At 38.1% G+C, this 26,647-nt stretch overlaps 3 protein-coding genes across 13 annotated transcripts in view; 2 read left to right on the plus strand and 1 right to left on the minus strand.

Moving 5' to 3' along the window:
* The first annotated feature begins 2,125 nt into the window (after positions 1 to 2,125).
* Nup58 (nuclear pore complex protein Nup58) lies at positions 2,126 to 8,970 on the plus strand. Of its 6 annotated transcripts, none has more exons than XM_046631192.2 (8): positions 2,127 to 2,325; positions 2,677 to 3,029; positions 3,333 to 3,543; positions 3,670 to 4,043; positions 4,153 to 4,377; positions 4,924 to 5,008; positions 5,792 to 5,824; positions 7,393 to 7,531. In XM_046631192.2, the coding sequence occupies exons 1-6, from the start codon at positions 2,255 to 2,257 to the stop codon at positions 5,004 to 5,006; spliced, it is 1,317 nt and encodes a 438-aa protein (XP_046487148.1). In that variant the 5' UTR covers positions 2,127 to 2,254; the 3' UTR covers positions 5,007 to 5,008; positions 5,792 to 5,824; positions 7,393 to 7,531. The 6 variants fall into 6 exon arrangements, with proteins under 6 accessions (XP_046487144.1, XP_046487148.1, XP_046487146.1 ...); XM_046631190.2 differs by having other exon boundaries at positions 4,924 to 4,998; XM_046631188.2 differs by lacking the exon at positions 5,792 to 5,824 and having other exon boundaries at positions 2,126 to 2,325; positions 2,677 to 3,008; positions 4,924 to 4,998; positions 7,393 to 8,970.
* On the minus strand, positions 5,968 to 12,255 carry LOC124221306 (protein FAM114A2). 3 transcript variants are annotated; one of them, XM_046631184.2, is made up of 5 exons: positions 12,096 to 12,249; positions 10,684 to 11,962; positions 9,717 to 10,321; positions 9,284 to 9,613; positions 8,579 to 9,192 (listed from the first exon to the last, which is right to left on the minus strand). In XM_046631184.2, the coding sequence occupies exons 2-5, from the start codon at positions 11,861 to 11,863 to the stop codon at positions 9,118 to 9,120; spliced, it is 2,190 nt and encodes a 729-aa protein (XP_046487140.1). In that variant the 5' UTR covers positions 11,864 to 11,962; positions 12,096 to 12,249; the 3' UTR covers positions 8,579 to 9,117. The 3 variants fall into 3 exon arrangements, with proteins under 3 accessions (XP_046487142.1, XP_046487140.1, XP_046487139.1); XM_046631186.2 differs by lacking the exon at positions 8,579 to 9,192 and adding an exon at positions 5,968 to 7,554 and having other exon boundaries at positions 10,684 to 12,255; XM_046631183.2 differs by having other exon boundaries at positions 10,684 to 12,246.
* Positions 12,256 to 15,317: 3,062 nt separating this feature from the next.
* kibra (WW and C2 domain containing protein kibra) overlaps positions 15,318 to 26,647 on the plus strand; it is a 63,488-nt gene continuing 52,158 nt past the window's right edge. For 2 of the 4 annotated variants that reach the window (XM_046631178.1, XM_046631175.2), the window contains exon 1: positions 15,318 to 16,120. In XM_046631178.1, the coding sequence (XP_046487134.1) occupies positions 15,993 to 16,120 (128 nt within the window). In that variant the 5' untranslated portion in view covers positions 15,318 to 15,992. The remainder of the gene's footprint in view (positions 16,121 to 26,647) is intronic. The other 2 variants (XM_046631177.2, XM_046631176.2) reach the window with 2 other exon arrangements.

The following is a 26,647-nucleotide window of genomic DNA, read 5'->3' on the forward strand; positions in this document are numbered from 1 at the left end:
CTTGTGCTACGGGATTTCCGTTACTGCGAAATACTAAAAAAGACCTGGAGTTCCGAGGAAAAAGAATTTGAGAGACGCGGGAACGGCAGCCGAAGGAGCTGCTGCCAAAGCCTTGCGTTTCGGCGCTGGATACCCGAGGGAAATCAAAAATGCGAAGGAACAGCAACGTTCGTCTGCAACGAACTACCGCTCGGGCTGTCCATCAAGGAGTCTTGATTTCGCTTAGGGTTCTCCGACCTGCCTGTATACCTATATGTACGAGTGACCGGGACAGGTAATGAAATTCGGGAATATGAATGAGAAATGCCGGGGGAAATGTTTAAGAACGAAGCGAAAATTTGCGGTTCGATAAACTTTGAGGAAGTATAATATATTTCGAAGTAAAAAATATCCATGTGCAAAGTTGCGTAATATTAAAATCATAGTCCGGTCGGAATGTATAGAAATTCAATCAACTTCATTCGACGAAGAACAGAGAGCCGGCAATTTCTTTACAATTTCGTTAGATGCCCAGGAACATATCCTGAAGTTTGCCAAAAAAGTTCGATCCGGATTTTAGCAGCAAATTTTTTTGAAATTTGAACAAACTGTAAATTGCGGAAGTTATTTATTTAGTTATTTATTTTTGTTTTTGCTGGTTTCAGTGAAAAATGGTTCCTACAAAAGTTTTCCATCGTATTGCCTTTTATAAAATTAGTCCTATACAAAAATAATGTATCATTGTTAGTTTACTTGAAAAATCCTGACAAGCACTGGGATCGGCCGTTTTGTTTATTGCTACTAATTCGGTGAATTTTCAATTCCATATCCCGAAACTCACCCGACGTGTAGAACAATCTTTTCTCGAATTTTTCGTCCAAAGTTTACCCGGCTACGCTGCCTAGTTGAGCAACAATAAACGGTCCACGTAAATCCGCACTTCTTCGATAACTTTTGTCAGATTATTTCTACCATGTGGAAAAAAATAGTCGGGATAATTTTCAATGCCTACTTTCAAAGTGTAACAGAGAAAAAGTAATTTTTGTCAACAAAGAAAGTTTTTTATAGATTTAAAATTCTAGCTCGTAAAAAAGTGTGAGCAATTTCATTCATTTTCAAATTACTCTAGATATTTTTCAAGACTCCGGTGACTTTTTCCAAAACGCGTAATTGAAATAAAAAGTTTCAAAAAGTTAATTAGAACCCGAGATATGGACATTACCTTTTATTCATTTAATAATTTGCTAATTACTATGTTCGATCGGTTCAAGTTTGAGAATATTTGTCACTTCTTCAGGTATTACAATCCTAAAAATAGTCCTAGAAATTAAATTTTGTTTTTGTTACAGCATAGTTTTTTCTCACCAAACCGAAAATTGGTGGGTTCGATTATTTGCTCACTAACTATAGAAAGGGGTTGTTAGTGACATGATAATAGTGGGAAAAGGGTGACGTGACAAATTTCAATTGGTTATCATCAATCATATATTTCATATTTTTTTAAAATGTTATTCAAAGTAGGTAGTAAAGCAATAACAGCTACTTGAATAGCTGCCGGTTTGCCAGAACCCGGCACGCGGTATTCAAGTAATATAAATGGATTTTGAAAATGTCCATATAATGAAATGATACGATTATTTCGAATGAATACTAAACTAAACGAATTCCGTGTTGCTTATTTTAATCACTTCGTGTATAAATATAAGATTGAAATTTTTTTGTAAGCTTCGTATTTGATGGTCCTCAGGGAGCTACGGCTCTAGGATCAATTAAAACTTTTTATCTATCCTTCGATCTAAACTGAGGCAGGCTGATTCATTCGAAAATGTTGTTAAGTGTTTAAATTTACCGCTTGTTAGCAACACATAACGAAATTGGAAGCAACAAGTCGAATCATCAAGTTTGTACACATGAGGTAGCATACCAGCACTGACATTCGTGACTGGGAAACAGCAATCTCAATACATTTTGTCTCGCTCGCTCCGCGCTTTGATTGGCCGAAGTAGGGCGCACAGCCAATCGCAGCGCAGAGCGACAGAGACAGAATGTACTTGTATTGCCTTGACCCCGTGACACGTGCAACCATTGGGATGCTATCTCCATGCGTATAAGCTCGACGGTTCAAATTGGCGGCAACGAACAGCGACATCGTGCGACACGCGGGCGACCTTAATCCTTGAGAAGTGAAGTTTCAAGCCATGTCTTGAATGTAATGTTTTGCCGAGACGTAGTATAGATATTTTTAAATATTAGATTGAAAACACTCGCAAGAAGCATGTCGAAATTTGGGTTTGGCACTCCTGCTACCGGAACCACGACAACAACCTTTGGATTTGGTAATCAAAAGTAAGTCTTGTCATCTGACAGCGAACACTCCCTCAAACTTGGCGGTAATCATCCTAACCTCAAAACTCTCATTCTCGTGAAAGATGAATAACTTTCGCGGATCACTGCGGTGATCCAATTAAAACTTATCATTGTATCATCTACTTTAATTTTCTTCAATACTTCATTGTGTGTCATAACTTGAATGCAATTAGGAATACGTTAGCTACTAGTAATGCTTTCCGAAAACAAGTTCAAGACTAGCAATTACTGATATTCGCAGTCAATACTTGTAACGCAAATTATCGATTCTATTTCCAATTCTATTACCCTCTGAGACAAACGATTAACGTATCTCAATCCTATTTTCAGACCAGCTCCAGCGTTTTCAACAGTCACACCGTCGTTCGCAGCGACGTCAGCTGCAACTGGTGGCTTATCCTTTAGTACAGCCATATCTGGAACATCAACGACTCCGAACTTTGGATTCGGTAGCACAGCCGGTACTTCGACCACTTCGCAAGCCTCAAGGCCTTTCGGCTCTGGAGGAACAGCCATAACAAGTGTATCTTCAGGTTTATTTTCAACTCCGATTGTCTCGGCAGCCCCGACTGGCGGTCTCAGTTTTGGTACACCCGCTGCTACGACAGGACTGAATTTTGGTACTAGTGTCGGCACTCAACCTACCAACACTTTAAACTTTGGTACCACTACAACCACGGGTTGTTAGTATTGTTCTCTTGAGTATTTTTAGATTATAGCAATGTTAGGAAGAACATAAGGGAATGATTCACTGTAATGCTTCTTGCTGATCAAAATTTATCTCCAAATGGCTTATTACCTTACTGAGCTTGGTAGTAGTTCTCATAAGTAGGAACTCTACCAGGCAAGTAAATTTTTCTTCTATAAACTTACTTGCGTTACAAAGTTTCGCTATGCCAAACGTGTAATTTTTTAGAAAAATTCAACCATGCTTTGCAGTACTGAGTCCTGCCTAATATTTTATCGAACGATTTCTTTACTTTCAGCATCTCTTTTTGGTGCTGCACCTGTCGGGGGTTTGTTTGGTGCCAAACCTGTGAACTCAGCCGCCCTAACGGCAACTACTAATATCCAGGGCCTTGGTGGTGTTGATGTTTCTGCCAACAAACTAGGTTTAACTCAAGGAAGTAGTAGCCCAACAGCAGCTAAGGAAAACCTCATACCCAATGAACTTACACAGACTATTGAAAACTTCAAGTAAGTAATCATGGCATAACAATGAAGTTCAATTTCGAAGACGTTTAGTACCTTTTTTGTCAAATTGGAGTAATAAAGACTTTTTTTTTATCATCTTTGTAACGTATCACCCTGAATTTTCTCCAGAATATTTATCAAGACCCAGAAGTCATTCACTTCGGACATAGCTCGGGGTTCCGTTAGACCTTTAAATCGCTGCGCCGAAGACACAGCGTCGTTGATGGAACTCCTAACAACTCTCGCTGGTTCGGTACAGCGAGATCGTTCCTTGGCAGACAAATTGAAACAGGACACAGCAAAAGCTTTACAAAATGCAGAAATTGCACAACGAACACACGATACACCAGCAGGACTGCAATATGAGAACAATGCGCCATTGCTGTTCTTTATGGAACTTGCCGATACTTTTGAACAGGATTTATTATTGTTCAGATCTCAGATAGAATCCACTGAAAAACATATACATACCATGGTGACACCAAAGACGTTAACTCCACAGGGTGAGTTTACCTTTCTTATTCTCACTTTCATACATCATATTTACAAAGCTCAATTTCTTATACATGTTTTCACATCATCAATCAGACTGACCACATTTTTTGATCCTAGAACTAACAATGGCGATGAGCAAGCTTCACGAATCATTAATAGCAGTCGCGGGAAAGTTGCAAGGTGTACACGCTAAAGTTCAACATCAAAAAGAACAATATCTCAATTTGAGGAAATACGTTTTAAAAGATAGTTCTAACGTATTTGAAGACAGCAAGTTAAACGAAAAAATGAGCAGGATCAGCTCTGGAAAAATCAACAGTGGTCCTACTCCATTTGGTCCAGGTAGGCTAGACAATTCCATAGGCTAATTTGTACGAATGAAGTTTGTCTTCAGGCAATAAAATATATAATAGTAACTAATAATAAAATACATTTGTTGAACCAGCCTTCGAAGTTTACCTCATTGATCTTCTTCCATAACATTTTGAATTATTGTTTGTCAGATAGCTGTTTTAAACGGGTACAGAACTGAAGGGATTATGATAATATTTAATTGTTTATTTTCAATACTTACTAAAGTGATTCCTGTTCACCTTTAACTTACATGTCATTTTAAACCATTCAAATACTCTGGTATACTCTGTACCTGTGAAGATGAAATTTTCGGAATGGCAATCGTGGGTGTTATAAACAGGAACTCTTAATTTGCAAGAATTCTTCCACGTTGTGAATAAATTATTACTTTCGAGCGATTTTTGAAGATGCATGAGTCTCAACTTCATAAGCGATACGTTTTTGAAAACATCGACGTATCTGATTGAGTTGAATTCGTCTCACTTATCCTCGAATGATGATAAATTTGCGATATTGTAAAATTTTTTATTCTAGGAAACAAAAGTTTTTTATCCTCAACAAACCTAAATACCAGCAGACCACCAAACTATGGAACAGCGAACCCTTTAGGTAAATAGTGGTAAGATGAACCTTTAGAAATACTGTGTAATTTATTGGATTTTTTTTTCTATTTTACATTTGTATAAATTTATATCCTCTTCTTCACTTTACTCACGTATTTTTCGATTAGTCACGTATATAAAATACCCCATAAACGTATCCTATATTTAGGTCTTGCAGGGATTTAGTATGAGGTAGAAATTATTACCAATATCAAAAAGTTGACGGAGAATAGATGGATGTAGTAAATTGACGCTATAGCAAACTTTAAATTTTGTTGTAAAAATTAAACATGTAATCTGCTCGTCTTCTATTTCGTGCCATGATTGCACAACGAAATATATATCGTTGAATGCGCATAAATTAAAATTGCTATGAAATATTGACGCACAAATTTTCTGAAAGCATAGGTATAGTATTAATTTTCCAACGCACCATTTGCCATTCTGCACTGCAAGCTTTCCTCAGATTTTGAACTTTGACACAAATAACAATTATCAAACAAAAAAATAGTCATAAAATTCACCAAGACTTTGTACAATTATTCTTTGCTACCAAAATATGAATTCATATACGTTATTACTGTGCACGTTGCGTTTATATACTGATTTAACAAAACCAGAGCAACTACACAACTCTGCTACATCCGTTTGCTCTATAGCTTCATTAATTTGACTCCTTTGTTTTCGTTACATAGCAGTTATTCATTCAAGTGTGATATCCTTGATTGACAATTTTACACTGTAGCTATCACTAAATATATTTATTATCTGTTTGATTTGTATTTATTTTGCCTTTACAGGAAAAAAGTAGTGGCTGTTTATTAGTATTTGAGGTATAGCATTTGTTTTTTATTTTCATTATTATATAGTGTTTTGTGTTCGGGGAACCTAGAGGGATTTTTCTTCAAGTAGCATAAATTATCATCACTCTTCATTTTAATTACGTATGTTGCTAATATCAAATTTTTTCAAAAGCTTGAATGTAACGGTATTAATTTTCTATTTTGAAGGGACAGTACAGCTTGAATAGCTTTTACCTTACTAAAAACCTTGCATGGAAAATAACTTCATGCTTTTACTTCATGCTTTAGATGCTACTATTACAGACATTATTGAATAAAAATTGGTCACCTTATTTGTAATTTGTACATCACATTTGATCTGAAGCTATATAATGACTGAACACAAATTACAGACAAGATTTGGTAAAGAAACAAAATTATAAATTGGCAAAGGACCTCTATTCAGTTCGTTTCAATGCTTATGTAAATTACATATACACTCGCTTTCGACTCTGTTATTTAAAAAGTAACCAGACACTTATAATCTTATTGACAGTTGCGAATTTCCTTGAATATGACTAGTGACAGTGGAATACTTTCATATGAAACTACCAAATGTGTCAGATTTTTTAAAATAATTTTGAAACATGCACGAGTTTTTCACTTTTTTATTAACGATAATCGCCAGTGAACCACAAACATACTATCTTGCAGTTCACTAGTGGTTATTCTTGCTAAAATCGTTGAAAATTCATATGTCGATCAATAGATTTTTGAAAAATCTAATATTTCGTAGATCTCTCATGAGTTATGAAGGGAAAAAAAACAGCCGATTCACAGACAAAGACGCGGAATGATCGCATCATTTAATATGGGATGACCTTGTGACGGAAATGCTTTAGGAATGTCTTTTTGTTTTAATTTGAACAGTAAACCTTCTTGCATCCATTATGAAAAATATGCTTATGATGAACAACATATTGTTGTATTAATTTTTTATTCACTCATTCTTATGCATAGTTATATAACTCTTGTCTTCGCAATGGTAATTAAAAATCAGATTTCATTAATTCCCTATGTCAAATTCATCTGAAATTGCTTTGGCTTTAGGTGAACAGGCTTATGCTTGGACAAGAAAAATGCATGATTCTAACAATGTACTGTTAGGATTCTCCCGAGCACACCTAGATATATTTAAATATTACCCATTGGATTTTGTGCTTTGTCAAATTTTTGTTTTGTTTTTTCAACTAAGGGGCTCTGTAATTTTTTTTTAAATCAATATAACCGGATATTTATCTAGGCTGCTTTTCTTTTATGGAACACAAATCAATACAGAAATGTAATAATGCAATGTGCTTCATAAAAGTAATGTTATGTCGTTTTAAGTAAGGGGGATTGTATTTATTTTAAATCAAGTAATGGGATACCTATGGAGGCTGCCTTTCTTTCATGGAACACAAATCAATACAGAAATGTAATAATGGTTTTAATATATACGCTGACATTTTTTTTCCTATTTTCGGAGAGCTTAAAAGGTAGTTTACTGCCCTCAAGGTGTGTGTAAATTTAATTTTGTAATACTTTCTAGAGGCGATGTAATAATGAAATTGTTTCAGCTTGGGGTAATGCAACGTCATTACAAACAGCCAGTAGTATTTCAGTTGGTGCGTCTGCCAAACCACCAGCAACAGGTTTGAGTTTTAACACACCGTCAAACTTGGCAACTTCCCTATCAGCAACAGACTCCAACTTCAGTTTTCAACTTCAAAAACCACCAACTGGTAACAAGAGACATAAGCATTAAAGTTGATGAAAAAAAAATCTAAGTGTATTTTGGTATTACATTCGTCACATAAAATCCAGATGAAACGATTGTATACTGGAAAATATTGTTTCATGGATTTTTATCCCGAGAAATTGGATGTAATAAGGGGTATTACAGTATTGGAAGGACCAAACGTGTGCTCGGTATGAGTACCTGTCTAAAAGTCAAAAATATGTAAAATCATGAATCTTAGTGATATTTGAAGAAAAAAAAAATCGAAACTAATTTATTTGTCATTTTTTTAGTCAAAAAATCTGTAATTAAATCCCAAACATAATCAAAGTGGACTTACGAAGAAACAAATTCCATACTTTCATATTTACGATTCGAATTGGGCAAATGTATTTTTAATGAGAAGCAAACTCGCATGAATGCCGAGGGTCATAAGGGAATCTGTGAATAATAGTTGTTTTCGTATCTTTTTGTACACTTAATTTTCTTAGAAGACAAAGTCTTATCATGTCAAGAGTTTTGTTTTGCGAGTAATGTAAGTGCGTAATAAGACTTGTTTTACGCACATTTCATTTGCTGTAAAAAACAAAAAAATCACTGCGAAACATGAAGCAGCTCATTCTTTGTATTCAACACCGCATCATCCATTTGCTTATTTGAAAAATTGACTTTTGGTATTTTATTATCTTTGTTACAACTTGAATATTACTTGATTCATCATACGTGTCCAGATTTTCTATTGCGACATACTGCAGTTATGCTTTACCACACCCTATTTCAATAAGCTCTCATGTGACAGAGAAAATGCATAATATCTTCGAGATAAATAGATGCACAGTTTATATCGTCGTATGAAAAGTGAAACAAATTATTAAATAAGATAAAGCCAATGAGCGTTGCTCTTTTAACTACAGTTGGTAGATTATACAGTTGTGTAGTTTTATATCCTGTACAATGTAAATCTGTAGCACTAAAATTTGTACATGCCGGTATGGGAAACGATTTGTTATAATAAATGAAAAATGTCTTTTTGTAATTACTCTCTTGTTTATTGATTCATCAGTGATAATTTTGTTAACTGTACATAAACAGTGCAAAATGGAGACACTACTTCTGAGGCTGTACCAAATATTATCCAACAAACATGATTTCTAAATATTATACTATTTCGTAGACGTTGTTACATTTGTAACGATATAACAGTATCAAAGCTTTTGTAAGTACACCCTCGACATTCTTCTTGTTTTTAATACGAGTTAGTTGAAAGCATACGGATTGAGTGCAGGGATTAATTTGTTATTATCTGGCCTAAACTATTATTCATGATTTTATATAGACTCTTTTACAAAGAAAGCAAAGAAAGTCAAGCTGGGTTACCATTAAAATACGAAGTAAAAATTGTACCTATGTTGAGAAATTTTTTCGTCAAAAATGAGTTAATATGGTACATATCAAAAATCGATAGCCATCCAATAATATAGCTTAATCTTCTATGATTTTTATTAATCTTATAGTAATTTGATTTCATATACCCTATATAAAACATATACAAAAATAGGTGAGACTATGTAGCTCCAACTTGGAGAACTGGAATCAACAATTTGAAGGCATCTTGAATGTATGAGCTTGCATTTGCTGCCTGTGAACAATGATGAAAATTTCCTTAGAAATATGTAAGTACAACTCAAATGCTTATGCAATCGCTTCTACATGCCAATGACATAACATACCTCGAGGAAAATCGTGGTGATATTAGCATTTGTGGCGTCTGGTTTGTCTGAATGTTTAACACGCTCATTCAGCTTGTCTGCAAACAGGTTAGCGATGACTCCAACTTCGCCTGCTAAAATGTTGGTGAGCTGAACCAAAGCGTCGGCTTCGTTTACAGTGCTACGTCTTTCCTTGACAAGAAGTAATTCTGCCGTTTTGTGAAATCTTTCTACAGAAAGTGCTGTGAATTGAGCAAGAGTCGAAATGGCACGTTGAAACACTTCTCTATCAGCAGGCACCGACTCTGTAGAAATCACAGTTGAAAGGTAGGCCCTTGTTTGTTCCCAAGTCTGAAATGTGACCGATTTAAAAAAAACAGTAATGCACAAATATTGCTGTGTTGAAATATCAGGATCAAATTTCAATCATTGTGTAACCATTAACTATTCTCACGTCAATAAGTTTATCGTAAGTCATAGTCACTCCAAGGTCTTTACAAGCTCCCTTCAATCTTTCCTGAAGATCAGTCTCGTGTACATCATCTCCGTCGTCGTCTCCCAAATCACACAGTTCCTTTACCTCATCTAAGGTCTCTTGAACAGAGCACAACTCGTCGGCATTTAAATTGATCATGTGCTGCTGTATCTTGATATCACATTGTTTAGACAGCATTTCTAGCGCTTCCAAATGTACAAGTCCCTGATAGTCATCGAAGAGACTTTCAAAGTGTACTTTTCTAGCCAATTGTTTTTCTTCTAAAGTTTTCTCTTCTGTTTCTGCTTTGTCCTTAGCTTCCCTAAGCATTTGTGATAATATAGGCTTGTCACTGTCTTGCGTGAAGAAAGCTCTTTTCTTCTTGAGTCCGGGATCTCCGTCTTGTAATACTTCCATTGTCTTCTTACCAATTGTTTCCAGCGTGTCCAAACCTCCAGCAATTACTTTGTTACTTGTTGATTCGACAAGTTTTGTTATAGAAGAAACACCGGACATCAGATTACCAAAACCAAATGATGATTGAGATTGTGTATCAGACGGCTCTTTTTCCAGTTGACTTCTTTCTGAAACAAACATCTTGTATAAATATCGCGTATGGCAGCTGTAGTTGATCAACATTGGTGAGCCAAACGATACTATCGCCGATTTAGGAAGAGACGCTTTAAATATGAATCACGTGTTCAACTTCTTCCGACACAGTCTCTACACCGACATTAAAATTAAGTGAGTCACGTACCAACCAATTTGCCAATTACTTTGTCCTACACAGTGTTTTAAATTATGGGAATCAGCAATTGCATTTTAAGCCCAAGGTTGAGTCCAGTCTGGTAAACACATTCTTGTCATAGCATTGGTGGTGCGTTCAGGTCAACGAATCGCTAACCGACACATGACCTAATCTTAATACCTATATTCAATATCTTACCGTCGGCAACACCTTCGGTCTTGCTACCTTCGGTCTCGCTCTCTTCAGTTTTTGCCAATTCTTCAGGGTCTGGAACACCGATGCTTTCTTCCAGCATCGTCAATCCGTGACTCACATGGTTCGTTAGGCTAGTGACTCCGGCCGACGCCGTGTTTATCAATGAACTGACGCCCCATCCACCCCATCCCCAACCGGCATTTTTGTTCTGTTCTTCGCCAGCTAAGGATAGCTTGTCTAATACAGGGAGAATCTTTTCCTCTGACATTTCATCAGGGATTTCTAAATCCTCATCCATATCTCCCCAGCCATCGGACTTAAACACCTCTTTGAACTTTTTATTCGATTTCAACTCTTCCGGAACCTCAATATTCTCTTCTATCTCTTCATCTGCGCCCTTCGGTTTCGTTGGATCGTCCCAACTGCTGTCCCACTTGGACTTTCTCTGTTCAATGTCGGGTCGGGGTTTTGACAAAATATCATCCAATTCTTCCCAGCATTTCTCGACTATAGGAGACTTTACCGCCCCTTCAACTTTTCTGGGCTTTGCATCTTCTGAGGTGATCTTAGACCCCAGTTTCTTTTCCCCGAGAGACCTAGGCTCCCGTTGCTTTTGCTGTCTCTGCTGTCTCTCCCTTTTCGGTCTGCTGACGGTTTCTGTGACTGGTTTTTCTACCTCATCCTTGCCGCTGGCAGTTGTCGACAACTCAGAAGTGGCTTGACGTTCATCCGTAGTTTTTGGCGGTAGTACAGAACCGTCTGATTTTCCAGTTTCATTCGAAGGCTCTGGCTTCTTCTCATCAGGTACCGACAAATCTTGGGACGTATTCGATTCCGACGACGCTTCTTTCTCAGCTTGCGATACCGCCGGCGGTTGGCTAAGAGCTGGTTTCGGGTCAACGGTGTCGTCAGACTTACCCTCGCTCTCTAGGTTCTTCAAGCTGACTTGAATAGAGCTTGGTTTGTGTTTTGGGAAGGTTGGAGAGGCGCGTTTTCTCTTGGTGTCAGATGTGCCCAGGGTTCCGTAGGAGGGGTCAATCTTTGAGGAGGTCCAGTCCGTGTCGTCCGAATCCGAGTCGACGACGGCCCGGGCTCTACGTGGAGAAACGCGCTTAGCTGGCGCCGAAAGGTTGTCCAATTCCTCGTCAGCGCTTTCGAAGTCGTCACTTTCTGACGTTGCCATTTTACTTGCCAGAGATTAATTGGACGCCAGTTCTCGTCTCTCCCTGCTGTTCGTGGCTGATCGACGAAGAGACACGTAGCTAGAGTGACGCTCGTCGTGCTGGGAATAAAAATAAATAACTTCTTCCAAGTACTCCGTTTTAACTTTTGCAGACAATTCAAAGACTCATTAAACGGCTCGACATTTTAATCAAACAGTTCTTTATTATCTTTTTATATTCAACATATCGAACCTGTCTCAGGAATTCTCTTTGTACACATATGCGGATCACATATCGTGCCAAAGAGACTGGTCACGTGGCCGCGAAATCATCCGCTCCTCAAGCATGCGCCTTCGTCATTTTTCTAACCAGGAACGTATCATTGGGGCACCACGGTGGAGGAGCCATTCGATGGAGAGTGCAATTCTCTTGATAATATCGATAATGTCTCATCTGTGAATATCAATCATGTTTAAGTTAGCAACGTTATCGTAACGATTCATGCTGAGGAAAAACCGTCATTCCGCCGTATTCGAATTGTCTGAAATTCAGTAAACCGTAATAAAACAAAACACACTCAAATTTCGAAATGTCTCGTCACGGTAGCGTTACTAACTTCAACCTCGTGAATATGGCGTAACTTTATTTGGAAACTGCAGCTGGGACTTAATCAAGTAGAACTCCATTTAAAACGATATCCTTGAAAAGTAACAATACAGAAAATTCGTAATAAAATTTTTTAAACCATGTTTTTGCTGCCAAAAGTATATTATTTGTCTAATTTTCATTCGCCAAACTCAACGTTCAAAAGTCACCCTGAATAGATTTAAAACAGTATTTATATACTTTTTAATAATAAATAAAGCATGTTATAACTTGGTATTTAGTTTTTCGATGACTTGAGAAATTAATTGTAAACGAGAAAATTTATATCTCCATTTCGCTGTGCGGAAAGAGAACTGTGATTCATGGAAATGGTATTGTATAGTTTAAAGTTCTGAAATTGGGTTATTGAATAATGATTTTGATATTTTTCTATTGTTTCATAATTATTTCAAGGGAACATACAGCATAGCAGCATTTATTAAAATTCAACCTCGAGCCGAGCCAACCCACCGGCAAAAGTCTACTGTTAATAATTACATTTCGTAGAATTTGACTCAACGATGTTTGAAATGAATCGATGTACAGGAATAAAAGAAATTTTGGCAAAATACGAGTTATGTCATAACTATAATAGGAACTTACGAAGACGACGCGTTGTTTGCGAAATGTGTTTTCGTCGTCGTTAATCAAGTTGCATTTCGAAATCGTATTTTCTGATTTCAATGCTTATTTAAAATGGAATTTTCCTAAATAAAATCGGAGAAAGTAAAAAAGCTTTTGCGTAGAAGTTGATATGCGACTTAATCTCGGATGAATAAGGTTGGTAAAAAATATGCACAGAATCGTTATATTTTCTGTAATTGGGTTTAATTTACAATGTTTTCGATACGGATCAAATTCAAAAAAATTTCGACCAGATGTTAAATCATTGCGATGTTGGATCCATCGAACGACTATTTGTAGTGATCTACTGTAATGATTTCATAAACTCCTATAAATCTGAAATTTTTCTATCCGCAATATCATCAGGGATTAACATACAGGATCAAAAATCGGGACACTACATGTTAGACACTGTGTATGTAGAACCGGGATCTGTATTCTATAGATATAGCAACACTACACATGCAATATTCATTTGAGAAATATCTTTCCCAAGACTGCCTCTAGGCGCGTGGCCCTTGGCCGTGGATCCGTCAGGCTTCACAGTTTATGCGTGGTTCGTATGCTCAACCATTTTATATGCGCTCACCTTCATATTGCATGTGAATGAAATGAGTTATGTGTTGTACAGGACGAAACGACAAGGTGAATTTAATTTACGCGCGGCTTCTATTGGACAGCAAAATCATGTGATCACGGTCGAACGATTTCGTAGAAAATCAATCAACTCAAGAATTTCAGCCTTTTCCTTGGCTTTCGTACAGCATAATTAATGTCCGCCTATACGCAAGAATGTTTTATCTACAGGCACCCGAATGCTCGCCCTCGTTTCAAATATCGAGCATCCTGCACGGTGCATTTGAATTTGTGCATATATTCACGAATCGTCAACAGGTGCTGTAGACCATCTGGAATTGCATCTCACGACAGAATATAGCAAACTGACTCATCGACCGATTGCCGACTAAGGTTCCGTCTTAAAAATTATCCACAGAATCAAAAATACCCAAGGCAATGAATACGAGTATTTGAACGTGGGAAGAGATAATTCCTTGTATATATTCGTCGATGAAACTTGAATTCCGTATTAAATTATACACGGAGGCGAAATGAGTTGGAATAAAGTACAGATAAAAAAAAAAAATGAATAAATAAAAATAAAAATAAAAAAACGGCGGACACACGTCGCTGTGATGACGGCGTCAGCTAGTAATAGCGGGCGGGTTTATTCGTCCCTGCGTAAGACAGCAGCGAGCGAGGGGTATAAAAATGAGAAAAAACGAAGAAAACAAACGTAGAACGAAGGAAAAAAAAATAACGAAAAAAAACGACAAACGTGTTAGCATTCCTCGGGAGGTTGTAGAATCGGCGCGCAGAGGGCGCAGCGATCGTCGTGTGACGGAACAATTCCGAGGCATGTGTGGCGTATTTGGCTTCTCAGCCGCGTAGTAGGGTGAGAGTTGCGCCGAGAGTTGCACCTGTCATGAAATTCTCTTATCGTACGGTGGCGCCGTACAAATCGTATATGAAAATATTCGAATTTCTCGCGTAAAGGGCAACGCCGGTGTTCGGCTTTCTCCGCTGAGATTCGTGCGCAGCGGTCAGAGACACGAGAACGCATCGCGTGGTGGGGACGGATTCCAAAGCGCGGAGAGCGGCCGCATGAGCCGAAGGTATCAGGCATGTCTCAAACTCCGAACATGCTCCTAGGTAGCAAGAGCTAAGAGATAGCAAGACCGGGTACATCTTGCTTTTGAGCCGGTACTCACTTTTTTTCACCTCCTATTATCGAAACTAACGTTCGGCGATTGTTTTCTTCTGTTATCAATATCAAACTCCTATCGTCGAATCGGTTGTTGTTTGTTTGTTGTTTTTTTTTTTGTTTTTTTTGGGTTTTTTGCTCTATTCGAAGCGTTTCGCACTTGGACCGATATCAAGTTACACACGATCCTTACATGTTTAAAACCAAACTATTGTCACCCCGTCAACGATCAATCTTCTACGTCATGGAGGGAGGCAGGGAATCGACGGGGATTAAAATCGTAATTACGACCACAGAGTAAAGAGGTTTTTATCCGTTCTATTCTAAACAGTATTACGAAGCATGTGCATAATAAAATCGCCGAGATAGGGTGGAAAGATCGTCGGAAAGATTCCTCGTGTTTTCGACGGTGGGGGGGGTGGGGGGGGAGGGGGGCGGGGGGTTGAACGTTCGACACATTCGATATTGATGATAATAACATAAACAAACGAATAAAGAAAGAGAGTAACGAAGAAAAATACTAGTGTCCGAAAGTGTTGGGTGAAGTTGTTCGTTTGAATTTAAAAAAAAAATGCATAAATAAGAAAGCAAAAAAAAAAAAGTGACAGTGCCGAATAGTGTTGAATACGGAGTGTGTGCAGTGGTGGCCTTTTACCGGTATACTTAAACACGTATAGTATAATAAAAAGCAAAAACAAGTTTACTTCTTTCAAATAGAAACGTACTAGCGGTGAAATTTTTTTTACAGCAATAACTGAGAAAGCTAGAGCAAGACAGAGATAGAGAGGGAGATGCTTAGGAGTGATGATCAGACGAAGGGTGAACCTAATCGTTGAACGCATAATCGTGCGGGTAATGCTGAGCGAATGAATAAATAAAGAGTTTCGATACCGGGGGTCGTCTCGACGAGGAGGAGGACGACGACTACTATGTCAATACTCGCATACCGTTCGCGAGGCGTCTGAACGGTGCCGGGATTGGTCGTTCGGGGCGGCGTGACGTCACTCCCGCTCATGATAATGAGGTATTCAAGATGGCGGCGGGCGAGTAGCTAGTGTTTTACGTGTGTGTGATACCAGTTGGTGATACCTTTGGATGGATTTAGAGCTAAGTGAAATATGCCAAGGAGAAGAAATGGGGAGATACCGCTTCCGGACGGCTGGGATGTCGCCAGAGACTTCGACGGGAAGGTATATTTCATCGATCATAACACGAGGAAGACGACTTGGATCGACCCGAGAGACAGGTACGTTCGTTTGTGTATATTACCTACCATGCAGCAGCCCGCCTCGCGTTTTTTCCTCTTTTCATTCCTCTTCCCTCCTCCCTCCCTCTCTCTCTCTCTCTCTCTCCCCTTTCGTTTCTCTTTCGTCCATTTATCCATCCATCCATCTATCTATCCGTACATCCGTCCGTCTATCTATCACAAAAACAACGACGAATCGGCCTCCGCGTGTCCGACTATCTTCTTCCTACTTCTGCTGCTACTTTTGCCGCCGCGCCGCTTGTCGGCGATGCTGATGTTCTCCTTGTCGCTTCTCGGCTTCGTCGTCGTCGTCGTTCCGAGGCGTGCGTCTTTGCTTGTGTTGGTTGCGTACGTTACCTCGCTCCGCTCCGTTCACACACGCGCGCCGCGCCCGCATTCCATGCAACAGGGCCGCACTTACAACGCCCGATTGTAACGCGGCGAATCCGAATGAAGTATCCTCTTCTCGTTCTTTCCCCGTTCTTTCTCTCGTCTATTGCCGTTTCGATTCTATGCTCGATTTTCGACATTATTAGCAGCGCCTCGCTTTAATTTCACTCCTCTTTTCAATGTTCGGATACACGCTTATTACACGTCACTGTAGGACTTGTATAACGTTCGAATGGCTGCTCGATTTCGATCCATTCGAATCTTGGCACGGTGAGAAATTTTTATTTCTTTCCTTCTTTTTTACTTTATTTATTTTTTTTTTATTTTATTTTAATTTTTTTTTGTAAAGTTGATCAATTTCTACATTAATCTTGACGACTAATATGTCTCACGTATACGCGTGTACGTAACGTTGGGAACTGGTGTTGTAAATTTTTCTAGACGGATTTTTCCTCGTTTTGCATCTTTTCATCATCTTTCCTTCTACTTCTCTATCTTTATCTCTATCTCTATCTATATATCTCTCTCTCTCTCTCTCTCTCTCCACTTGACGTTCAAGGCCACGTGGTTTCACTCCGCATGCCGCGCCGTTTACAGCTGTTCCCCGAAATTTTTCGACCGTAGATCATACTTAAATCATACTGTAACAGCATGGATGTATGTACAGATTTTAATTCTAAACCGAACTTCGCCTTGACTCGAATACATCCGGCAATGAGTCGAGAAAAACATTCGAATTATATCAACGAGGCTCGAATTGAATGATACGAAATTCTCGCTTTTTCGTTGCAATACGATATTTTACATATGTATCGTATCGACGATGCCGAAGGGCAAACCTAAACGAATCTGAAGTTAGTAAAGTCAACGTATAAAGAAACATAAGAGAAAAAACTTGTTATTGTGCAATTTTAGGACGACTCTCGAGGAGTTGGCTTTACAAAACGTGAGCATGTTTCGTTCTTTTATGGTTTACTAAATTTCGGACAATCCCAAAGTGGCGAAGTAGCGATTTTTTTCTGAACACGCATCGTTGCAGTAACGTTACTAGTAATTGCGTACGGAACAACGCGGATCGTTGAGTGCAGAATTATCAGATCTTGATGGTTGACATGATTAGATCGATCGTTCGTATTGCATTACACACCTATGTAACAAGCATGTGGATTATTAAAGGACGATTTACAATTAGACGTCAACGATGGAGAAATCTTATTGTCAAGCTCTGAGCTTATAATATGCAGATAGCTCTGTCTATGCAAATTCTTGTATAGAGGTTATGTATACACATATACATCATATATTGCATGCATTCTTAAATAACCCTCTGCTTATGCCGCTTCTGCTGATGTAGATTAAAGTTGTTCTCGAGATTGGCGTGTCGCAGTTTGAAGTGATGATCGTGTACAATTATTCTGAGGACAGATCAAGACAAATGTGCTGCGCACGAGATCCCCCGACTTTACGTCTGCGTAGTAAATTATTCTACCTATAGACGTTATAATTAAAACAAAAAATTTGCCTTGGATAAATGTCACCGCGGCTTTTCAACAACTGTGACACGTTTTTTATCCCTGTATTAAGCGCATTTTTAAATTATAATATTAGAAAACGCGTTCGCTTTTAATAAAAAATACAACAAATAACGAATTTTATTTTTTATTCGATCATTATTTAACTCTAGACAAATTTCAAGTATTTTGCAATATTTCTTTGTGCAATACATGCTATACGGTATTATTATATGTATAAAAATGAATCGCCATAATTTTTGTACATCATTACACATATGATCCTCTGTGTGATTAATATTTTCAATAATTTGTATTACAAAAAACTTTTGTACAATCATTTTTCTCGTCTTCTCTGTATATTTATACGCGTACCGTTTATTATTCAACGTTCTTTTTATTTCGTTCAATTTCATTACCCGCGTATACACGATGCATGTATAATTCATTTCGGAAGAAAGAAATTAGCCGGTTAGCTAGACACGACGGTATATTAATAACGTACTACATTATAATTAAAATCCCTACTCCAGCTCAAAGAAGAATATTATATTCTCGAATACCTCTCGAAGCTATCGTGTATGTACCTGCGTTGCCGAGGCATCCGTGTACCTATAACATTACACGCGAGTCACACCCACATACAGAAACATATAAATATGCATGTTTCGATACACGTGTAACAAGTATTTATACTATACGTATTGTACATACATGTATACAATACATAAAAATCGCGCGAAGTAAGAAGAAGCAAAGCGCCTTGCAAATACCTGCATTTACCGCGGCGACGAGACGAGGCTCGCTTGCACGATATGCACATAATACCCTAACACACGAGAGATTCCTCTTACGTCATTTACACACACGCAAAGGCCGGTAAGACACCGGGTATATATACTATATGAGAGAAATAGAGACAGAGAAAGAGAAAAAGAGGAAAGAGGGGGAAAAAAGGGAAGAGAATAATTATTTAATGCACAAAACGAATTTAATATCTTCGTCAATTTTTGTTAATTGATTCATTTCTAGTTTGATTATCGATATCCCACTTTGAAAATTGCATTTGTTACGTCAAATTTTCTCATTTTTTTGGAAAACAATATTGCACAAAGTTTCAAAATCTGAGCAACGACAAGAAAAAAAAAAAACAAAAAAAACCACAAACAGTATTTTAATTTTCAAGCTCGTTTTAAGACGTTTATCGATAAGGACTTTCAGCTCAAAATATTGCGAGAAGTTTCGAGTTTTCTCATACACACGCGCACACACACACACATGTGTGTACCACACATGCGGGATACACGACGCGTCTTTTAACCTTCGAATCGCGTTGCGTGCACTTCTGCACCGATATCTACCTGCAGAACCGCCACCATTTGGCATTTGCATTGGCGGAAATTTGACCTCAATTCCTCGAACTACCGACCTGCATCTCAGTATAATACCGGCCTCCCACATGCATCGTATGTCTATTATTTATAGTGCATCGTATAATTATGCACCTCGCGACGTATAGATGTGCCATAGAATTTATCGGAATTGATTTTAAATAAATAAATAGAAATCTCTCGAGAAGCACAGGTTTCTATTTTAAACCTAAGCGCTCTCGCAAGGTCTGTGAAATTTACGATTTAAAATGTACACGTTCTTACTACTCAATTTTCAGCCTACGGATATTTGATCGTGGGATTATTAACTGTTTGCTAAACATTTACAAGTGTCAGAAATCGATCAGCATTGATCCTAGTATTTGATCAAAAGATGAGCATCGTCGATTTTCGACTGATATCAGAGAAAGAAAACAAAAATCGAATTCTAATCGGGTACTTACAGCAGCTAACGTATAATGCTCCGTAGACGATGCTGCTGATATGTTTGTTCAATATTACAAATCAATGCTTACTGATTTCTCACAGTAATTAGCGAGTTTTTTTTTTTTTTTCAAACGATTAATTCGGCGATAACATTTTTACAGAAACTGTCGTAAAAAACTTGCGTATTTTAAATGGAAAAATTCACAGCCCTTGTCTGAAGGTTTAGAGTTGATATAGAGATCTGTGTTTTGAAGGAGATTTTTATTTATTTATTTATTTATTTATTTGTAAGCAATTTGAGGGGCAGCCAAGTTAATATTCGAAAAAGTCGAAAATAAAAACTATCCTGATGTATATCGTATAATGGAATAATAGATATTTTAAACGAGAGACGAGGAGTAAGTCTGTTGGCCAAAATAGTTGTTCGAAAGTCTTGCAGAATTAGACAAACCTCTTAACGGATTTTCTCTCTCTCTCTCTTCCTCGTCTTCTTCTTCTTTTTCGTCTTCTCTCTCAGCGCCGATCTTGGCACCCCGCGGAACGTCTTTTGTTGCCCAATTTGTAACCTGTCACTTGTACTTGCACAGGCGGCCAAGCCGAATTTATCATCGAGCCGAATAAGAATTAGAAATAAGGAAGTAAGGAAATACGGTATACATAATTTGCAAACGCAACATAAGGTTCAGATTTTGAAAAGTCACCGACTCCTTCGATGCCATTCTTAAAAATTGCGTAGTAATGGTTTTTTCACCGACGTTTCGCTGCGGTAACGCTACCGACTTTTAGCCTCGTCTGTATATCTATGCGTTGCCGTGTTTATTCGCATCGGAAGATTTTTATGGAACATTATATTTATTCTCTCGACAGGATTATTACCCGGCTTTTTGCCACATTTATTATTTTCCTCGCTAAATATTTCTTTAGTATCTACATATAGGTACGTGTAATACGTATATTACATGTTATAAAAGCAACAAATTATCATCATCTCTAGAGTATAATAATGGCACTCGGACAGCGTAGTTTACTCAACGAGTGGGTGTAAAAAATTTCAGAAAAACCGAAAATCAGAAAGACCACACTGAGAAGAATATCATTTGTTATAGTAACTAGAAAAATTGAGTAAAACAGGTATCGTTAAAAAACTGTTCGAATATTGTTGGAATAACGAAAAACGAGGTACGCGTAACCATTTTGCGCTATCGTCGATCCTTTTTTGGTAATTGCAACGCAAAATCAGTTTGTGAGGTTTACTCTAGTTTTTTAGTTAAATAAGGCTTTAACGTCGATCTATTCTTGCGCAAGCATTAAATTTTCGCAACATTTGCAAGAAAGTATAGTAACAGTGATCGTTATGAGAAAGAACAGTAACGGATACTAGACTTTCCGGTAACAGCTAGAAAACTAATTATCATTTTCTACCTAGAACTATGTTTTTCGATTGTGGTAAAAAATGAAAATAGTCAAGGACCGAGCGGTAACCGGAACTAAAAATTTCTCTCAGTGCAGGATTCCGAACGTACAAATATCGAAAATCCAAAACAAAGAAAGATCAAACGTATCGACATTTCACCAAACCAGAAATGTAGAGAACTGAAAATCTTGGATCACTCGGAATTTCGTTGTTTCGGATTTTTTAATTTTCTCATTTCACACTTTCGGAGCTTTGACCTGTCGGAGTTATGCCCTTTCGAAACTTTGATGTTTCGTCCAAAGTTTGATTTCCTTACTTTAAGTTTCGCGACAAAATAATGCGTAATCAATCGCTTTTGGAACTTTTTAAAATCGTAATTTCAACCCCGCTCCAATCCTGTGTACGCAAGTATAACGTATGTACGTCGTCTAATCGTAATGCAGGCGCGGCCAACGTGTCGGCATATTGCACACATGCCACCGCATACCTCAAACATATTTATACTTGCTCTATATAGACGGACGGATTCCTTCAGCTCGCTCGACGCGAATGAATCGCTTTTCGATCTCAGCTTTATGCCTATAACTCTACGAATGCCTGTGCACACGACGATTGTAACGTTGCAGGCAAACGAAAACGCAAACGCGACGCGTTTCGCTGCAATGCGATCGTTGAAAAATTCCCGCTAGAAGAATGTCGGAGCGTGATCTTCGTTATACGTTTATTACATTTATGTTAAATATTCCGCGTATTTCCAACAGCATGGAATAACATTTTGCTCGTTCGTTGTTTGATCGAATTCCTAAAAGTATATCTTTTTAACATTTTCATTCTTCGTTTCTGTTTCCCGTTTGTATTTAACACCGTTTGTTAAGTCTGATTTCGCGATATTGGTAACGTAATTAATCAAACTTTACGGTCATAATTTCACCTGCGCGATTAGTCATGGTATATAATTGCGTATAATAGGCATACAGACGAATTTAATCGAGTGAAAATGTTTTTATCATCGTTCGTCGCAGTGAGAACAATTAATTGTTTATGTACGTACGAATGCGTGGGAAATTAAAAAATATAGAAGCAATCGAGTAACCGATGAAAAATTTTGGCGTTAAAATTCTACTACAGAGATGCAGTTTCGATCGCTAAGCAAACGAGCCAATTCCACAGCACCATTATTCTCAGTGCCTCCACGTAACCGTTCAATTCTTACACAACGCGCTTATGTATTCTCTTAATAAACAGATAAGATGAATTACGGTTAGACGGACGACGTTTTTATTTAATTTTATTTCTGCAACAACGTCTTGACGGAATTAACGTTCTTTTGCAATGTGTAACCGAGAAGGAAACAAATGTACCATGTACAGAGAAAAAAGAAGGTATAAGAAGTACATTTCAAGGAGGTGAAAAGAAGAAATGGGTATCATTACCGCTTTTACACTTTTTTTTATTTGGGGAAACTGATCGAAACTTTCTTTCACATTCGTTGTTTCTTGTACGTATAAAAAGGAACGGAAAAGTTTATTGTTAGGCAATATTGTTATATGTATAGCTGGAAACAGGAAAGTCCGGAAAGGTTAGGGAAGTTTGCTTGTACTCAGGGGTTTTCTTAACCGTTGAAAATGGAAAAGATACTGAAAATATATCGACTCGATCAGGATGAACGCTTATTTTTTCCATTTGTTTTTGTACACGTAATATATCGCTCTTATTCTGGGTAAGAAAATTCTTTAAAAATATGTTTTACAAATTCTCCACCGATTGACAGACTTGTTCTAGAAGGAAAACGTAATTGAACGTCAATATCTGGAAGTTGGAAGAATTATTAACATTTCTTCGCGGAATACAGACAAGACATTTGATTAATACGTATGTAAATTTTCATGATATATAATTTTAAGAAGAATTTTACGAACAAAAATTTCACCCTACTTTTTTATTGTTACATACGTTGCGTAAATGACGATGAACGTTGTATATTCTCGTACAATAACGATTGATACCGAAAAATTTGGAATTTACTACTTCGGCGGCGGGGTTTAAAATAAGTAGCCTCAAATGAATGAAGGAAAGCCAAAGAAGCGGGGAAAGAAGACGACGAAAAATTGATTGGAAAAGAAAAAAATTTACCCATGTCGGATCTAAGATTGAGAGAAGAAGGAAGATGAGGAAAAAGAGAAAAGGAGATAAAGATGTGATAAAGAGAGAAAGAAGCGGGTATAGCTTCTCGTGTCTTTACGGGGATCCAGGGATTTTTGTTTATATTCTTTGATCTTCTTTCGCTACGTTCAGGGGTTCGGGGGGCCCGTCCAAGTTGGTTCGTTCGTTGGTTGGTTGGTTGGAAACAGTTGATGTGTCCGCCGATCCCTGCGAGAGGAGACCCAGGCCTGGAATGTCGGGTTTTACGGGGGAAACAAGACGCATTCCATTCATTCCCCCTCTCCCGCTACGTCTCCTCGGGACACCGCGGTCTCTTCGGTAGAAAGCTCCTCCGGGAGGGATGCGATTGCCGAGAAGAAGAGAAGAGAAAGAAGAAGAAAAAGAAAAAGACGATCGCCAAGACGAAGACGAAGACGAAGAAGATGAATTCTAATAATAGATTCGGCCGCCAGATGGTGCGTCGTGACGGTCCGTCCGCTCGATGCCTCGTTCGAGATGCGCGTACGCACACGAAGACGGCATATATGCGCGTATTTCTCCTTTCTCTCTCTCTCTCTCTCTCTCTTTTTCTCTTTTTCTTCCCTCTTCTCTCTTTCTCTTTCTCTCCCCCTGCAACGCGGAGGCATACGGTACCGAAATGCCGGAGAATAAGCCCACGGGGCCAACCAACCAACTGCCAGCTTCGTCGCTCTCTCGCTTACCGTACGTAACGTATAATATTAACGCGTCAGTGTGGGTGCCCAGAATCTAAAAATAACCGGACGTTTAATATATTCTCGAAGAAGAAGAAGAAGAAGAAGAAGAAGAAGGAGGAGGAGGAGGAGGAGGAGGAGGAGGAGGAGGAGGAGGAGGAGGAGGAGGAGGAGGAGGAGGAGGAGGAGGAGGAGGAGGAGGAGGAGGAGGAGGAGGAGGAGGAGGAGGAGGAGGAGGAGGAGGAGGAGGAGGAGGAGGAGGAGGAGGAGGAGGAGGAGGAGGAGGAGGAGGAGGAGGAGGAGGAGGAGGAGGAGGAGGAGGAGGAGGAGGAGGAGGAGGAGGAGGAGGAGGAGGAGGAGGAGGAGGAGGAGGAGGAGGAGGAAGAACGAAGACGAGTGACTCTCTTTCCTCCTTTCCTCCTTTCCTCCTTTCCTCCTTTCCTCCTTTCCTCTCTCGTCTACTCTTGTCAGTGGTCGAAGGGGCCCCGCGTTTCAGACAAGATAAGATTCTTCGATGTCAGTAAATTACTCCGCAAGCACATACCGTAGCTTTCGATGAACACGAACTCCGCGCACATGTGTATCTATATATACTGTGCATATATATATTATACATGCACGCATACATGTATTATAATTATCGACGTACGGAGAAAGAAGAATTTCGTTATACGTTACATATATGTACACCTTATAATGTATCATGTATTCTTCTTCGTCTTGCTGCAACTCTCGCGTGAAAAACTCTGCACATATATATATACAATTTATTTCATGACGAGTACTACCATGTGTTTCTCAGCGTAAAGTGTGTACGATGTATCCCCGTTGCTACGGCATATTATGTACATAATGTTGCATCGGATGTTTAACTTGGTCTTGAATTATTGTTCGTTACTGAACGTAAGTTGTATTTTTTATTTTTATTTTTATTTTTGTTTGATTTTAACGTACGTATGTTTACTACCATATTTAATAATATTCATATTTATTCATTAATTTTTCCAACTCAATTTCTCGACGTTCGAAAAAACCGAGTGAATCTTTTTTTTTTCTAATTTCTTTTAATTTCTTATTTATTTATTTATTTTAAATGATTTTTATTCGACATCGCTAAGGATGCGAATGTGCGGAATTAAACGAACTTATTTACTTGATTTGGAAATTTGAGGCGACAGGTTTTCACGTATTCAAGTTCAGAGGGTTAACATCTCGATAATGGGGACGATCATACTTCTTCTTTTCAGTACACTTTCTTTTGACCTTTGGTTCTGGAATCGTTTCATCTTTGAAAATTAATAAAAAAAAAAAAAAAATTATATTTTCCCAACTCGGTATTTTTACATTTATTTTTGAGACAATTTTCGCAATCCGCCTATTATGCCGGAATTCGTAAATTATAAACAAACGCGGGAGGCTCCTCGCAGTTTTTTTTTTTTTTTTATATCTTTCTGTCTTCGAAATTTGTCCGTATACATAATAAACAATGTACATTCATCCGTGTAACGCACTGCAAAGTTGCACACATACAGGGTTGTACAAAAGTAAGGGTGGGTAGGTGGTTAGGTGAATGGATATACCATACATTATAGGTGTATGGGTAGCTGATTTTTCTAAACACAGATGGCTCGCAGATGCCATCGCTGCATCTCGACCTCGCGTTTATTATTCGAGCACCTTACACACCGGGGGCGTTCATTAATCACGTGAGACTCACAACAGGAGGGGAGGGGGGGTTGCTTGAAAAAATCGCGATCTTTCGTATTATTTGCATTATTATTTTGTTTTTTGCTTCACGCATCTCTTCTCAATAAATACCGAATCGATTTGTGTTAAATTATAATTTTGGTATCAATAAAGTTTGTTATTTTTGATCGGTAAATTGTGGACAGAGTATACGTTTACGAATTTACCGTATTAGTAAGAAAAAAAATGTACGTAACGACGAGCAGGGGGATAATGGGTCAGCCAAAACTTCACGGTCGGTCACGAGGGGGACGGGGGGTTGGAAACGAGTTGAAAACGTATCACGTGATTAATTGACGCCACCAATGACGATGAATCTTACTTGCAATTATCAGAGGCGCAAAGATTCATTTCCAAATTAATATTCATCCTATCGTCACTCGCATGATTTGACCTGAGGAATATTGTACATGTAATAAACCTGCGTCTATATGTCTAGTACGATATTATTTATTACATGTATATTGAATTGAACAGTGTAAAGACGGTAATACGTGAAAAGAATGTAAATAAAAAAAAATAATTTTTTTTTTTGTAATAAACTAATAAACTACAATCCGAATAGATCGAACCTAGTAGATTCTTTTTTTTTTTTTTTTGGAATTTAATTGTGCCCAATTCAATGTTACTGCGCTTTTTCGTTTCTCTTCACTATCGAGCGTGAATTCGACATGACCAATTTCTTGTTACGATAATGATTAGATTTACGTACAAATTTGACTTATTTTTGTCAACGCCTTTGTATACGCAATAAATATAACGTAGATACGAGTGATTTAGTAGAAAAAGTTGAA

Source organism: Neodiprion pinetum, chromosome 6, assembly GCF_021155775.2.
Source record: "Neodiprion pinetum isolate iyNeoPine1 chromosome 6, iyNeoPine1.2, whole genome shotgun sequence".
NCBI lineage: Eukaryota > Metazoa > Arthropoda > Insecta > Hymenoptera > Diprionidae > Neodiprion > Neodiprion pinetum.

What these genes read in the sequence shown, in the direction of transcription:
- Nup58 (XM_046631187.2), top strand. Translation starts at nt 2,255, where the DNA reads ATGTCGAAATTTGGGTTTGGCACTCCTGCTACCGGAACCACGACAACA. An exon ending in CAGACTATTGAAAACTTCAA is followed by an intron (nt 3,544 to 3,669) that starts GTAAGTAATCAT and finishes AATTTTCTCCAG; the next exon opens with AATATTTATCAAGACCCAGA. An exon ending in TCCTACTCCATTTGGTCCAG is followed by an intron (nt 4,378 to 4,923) that starts GTAGGCTAGACA and finishes TTTTTATTCTAG; the next exon opens with GAAACAAAAGTTTTTTATCC.
- LOC124221306 (XM_046631184.2), bottom strand. Translation starts at nt 11,863, where the DNA reads ATGGCAACGTCAGAAAGTGACGACTTCGAAAGCGCTGACGAGGAATTG. An exon ending in CTTACGATAAACTTATTGAC is followed by an intron (nt 9,614 to 9,716) that starts GTGAGAATAGTT and finishes GTCACATTTCAG; the next exon opens with ACTTGGGAACAAACAAGGGC. An exon ending in TCACCACGATTTTCCTCGAG is followed by an intron (nt 9,193 to 9,283) that starts GTATGTTATGTC and finishes CATTGTTCACAG; the next exon opens with GCAGCAAATGCAAGCTCATA.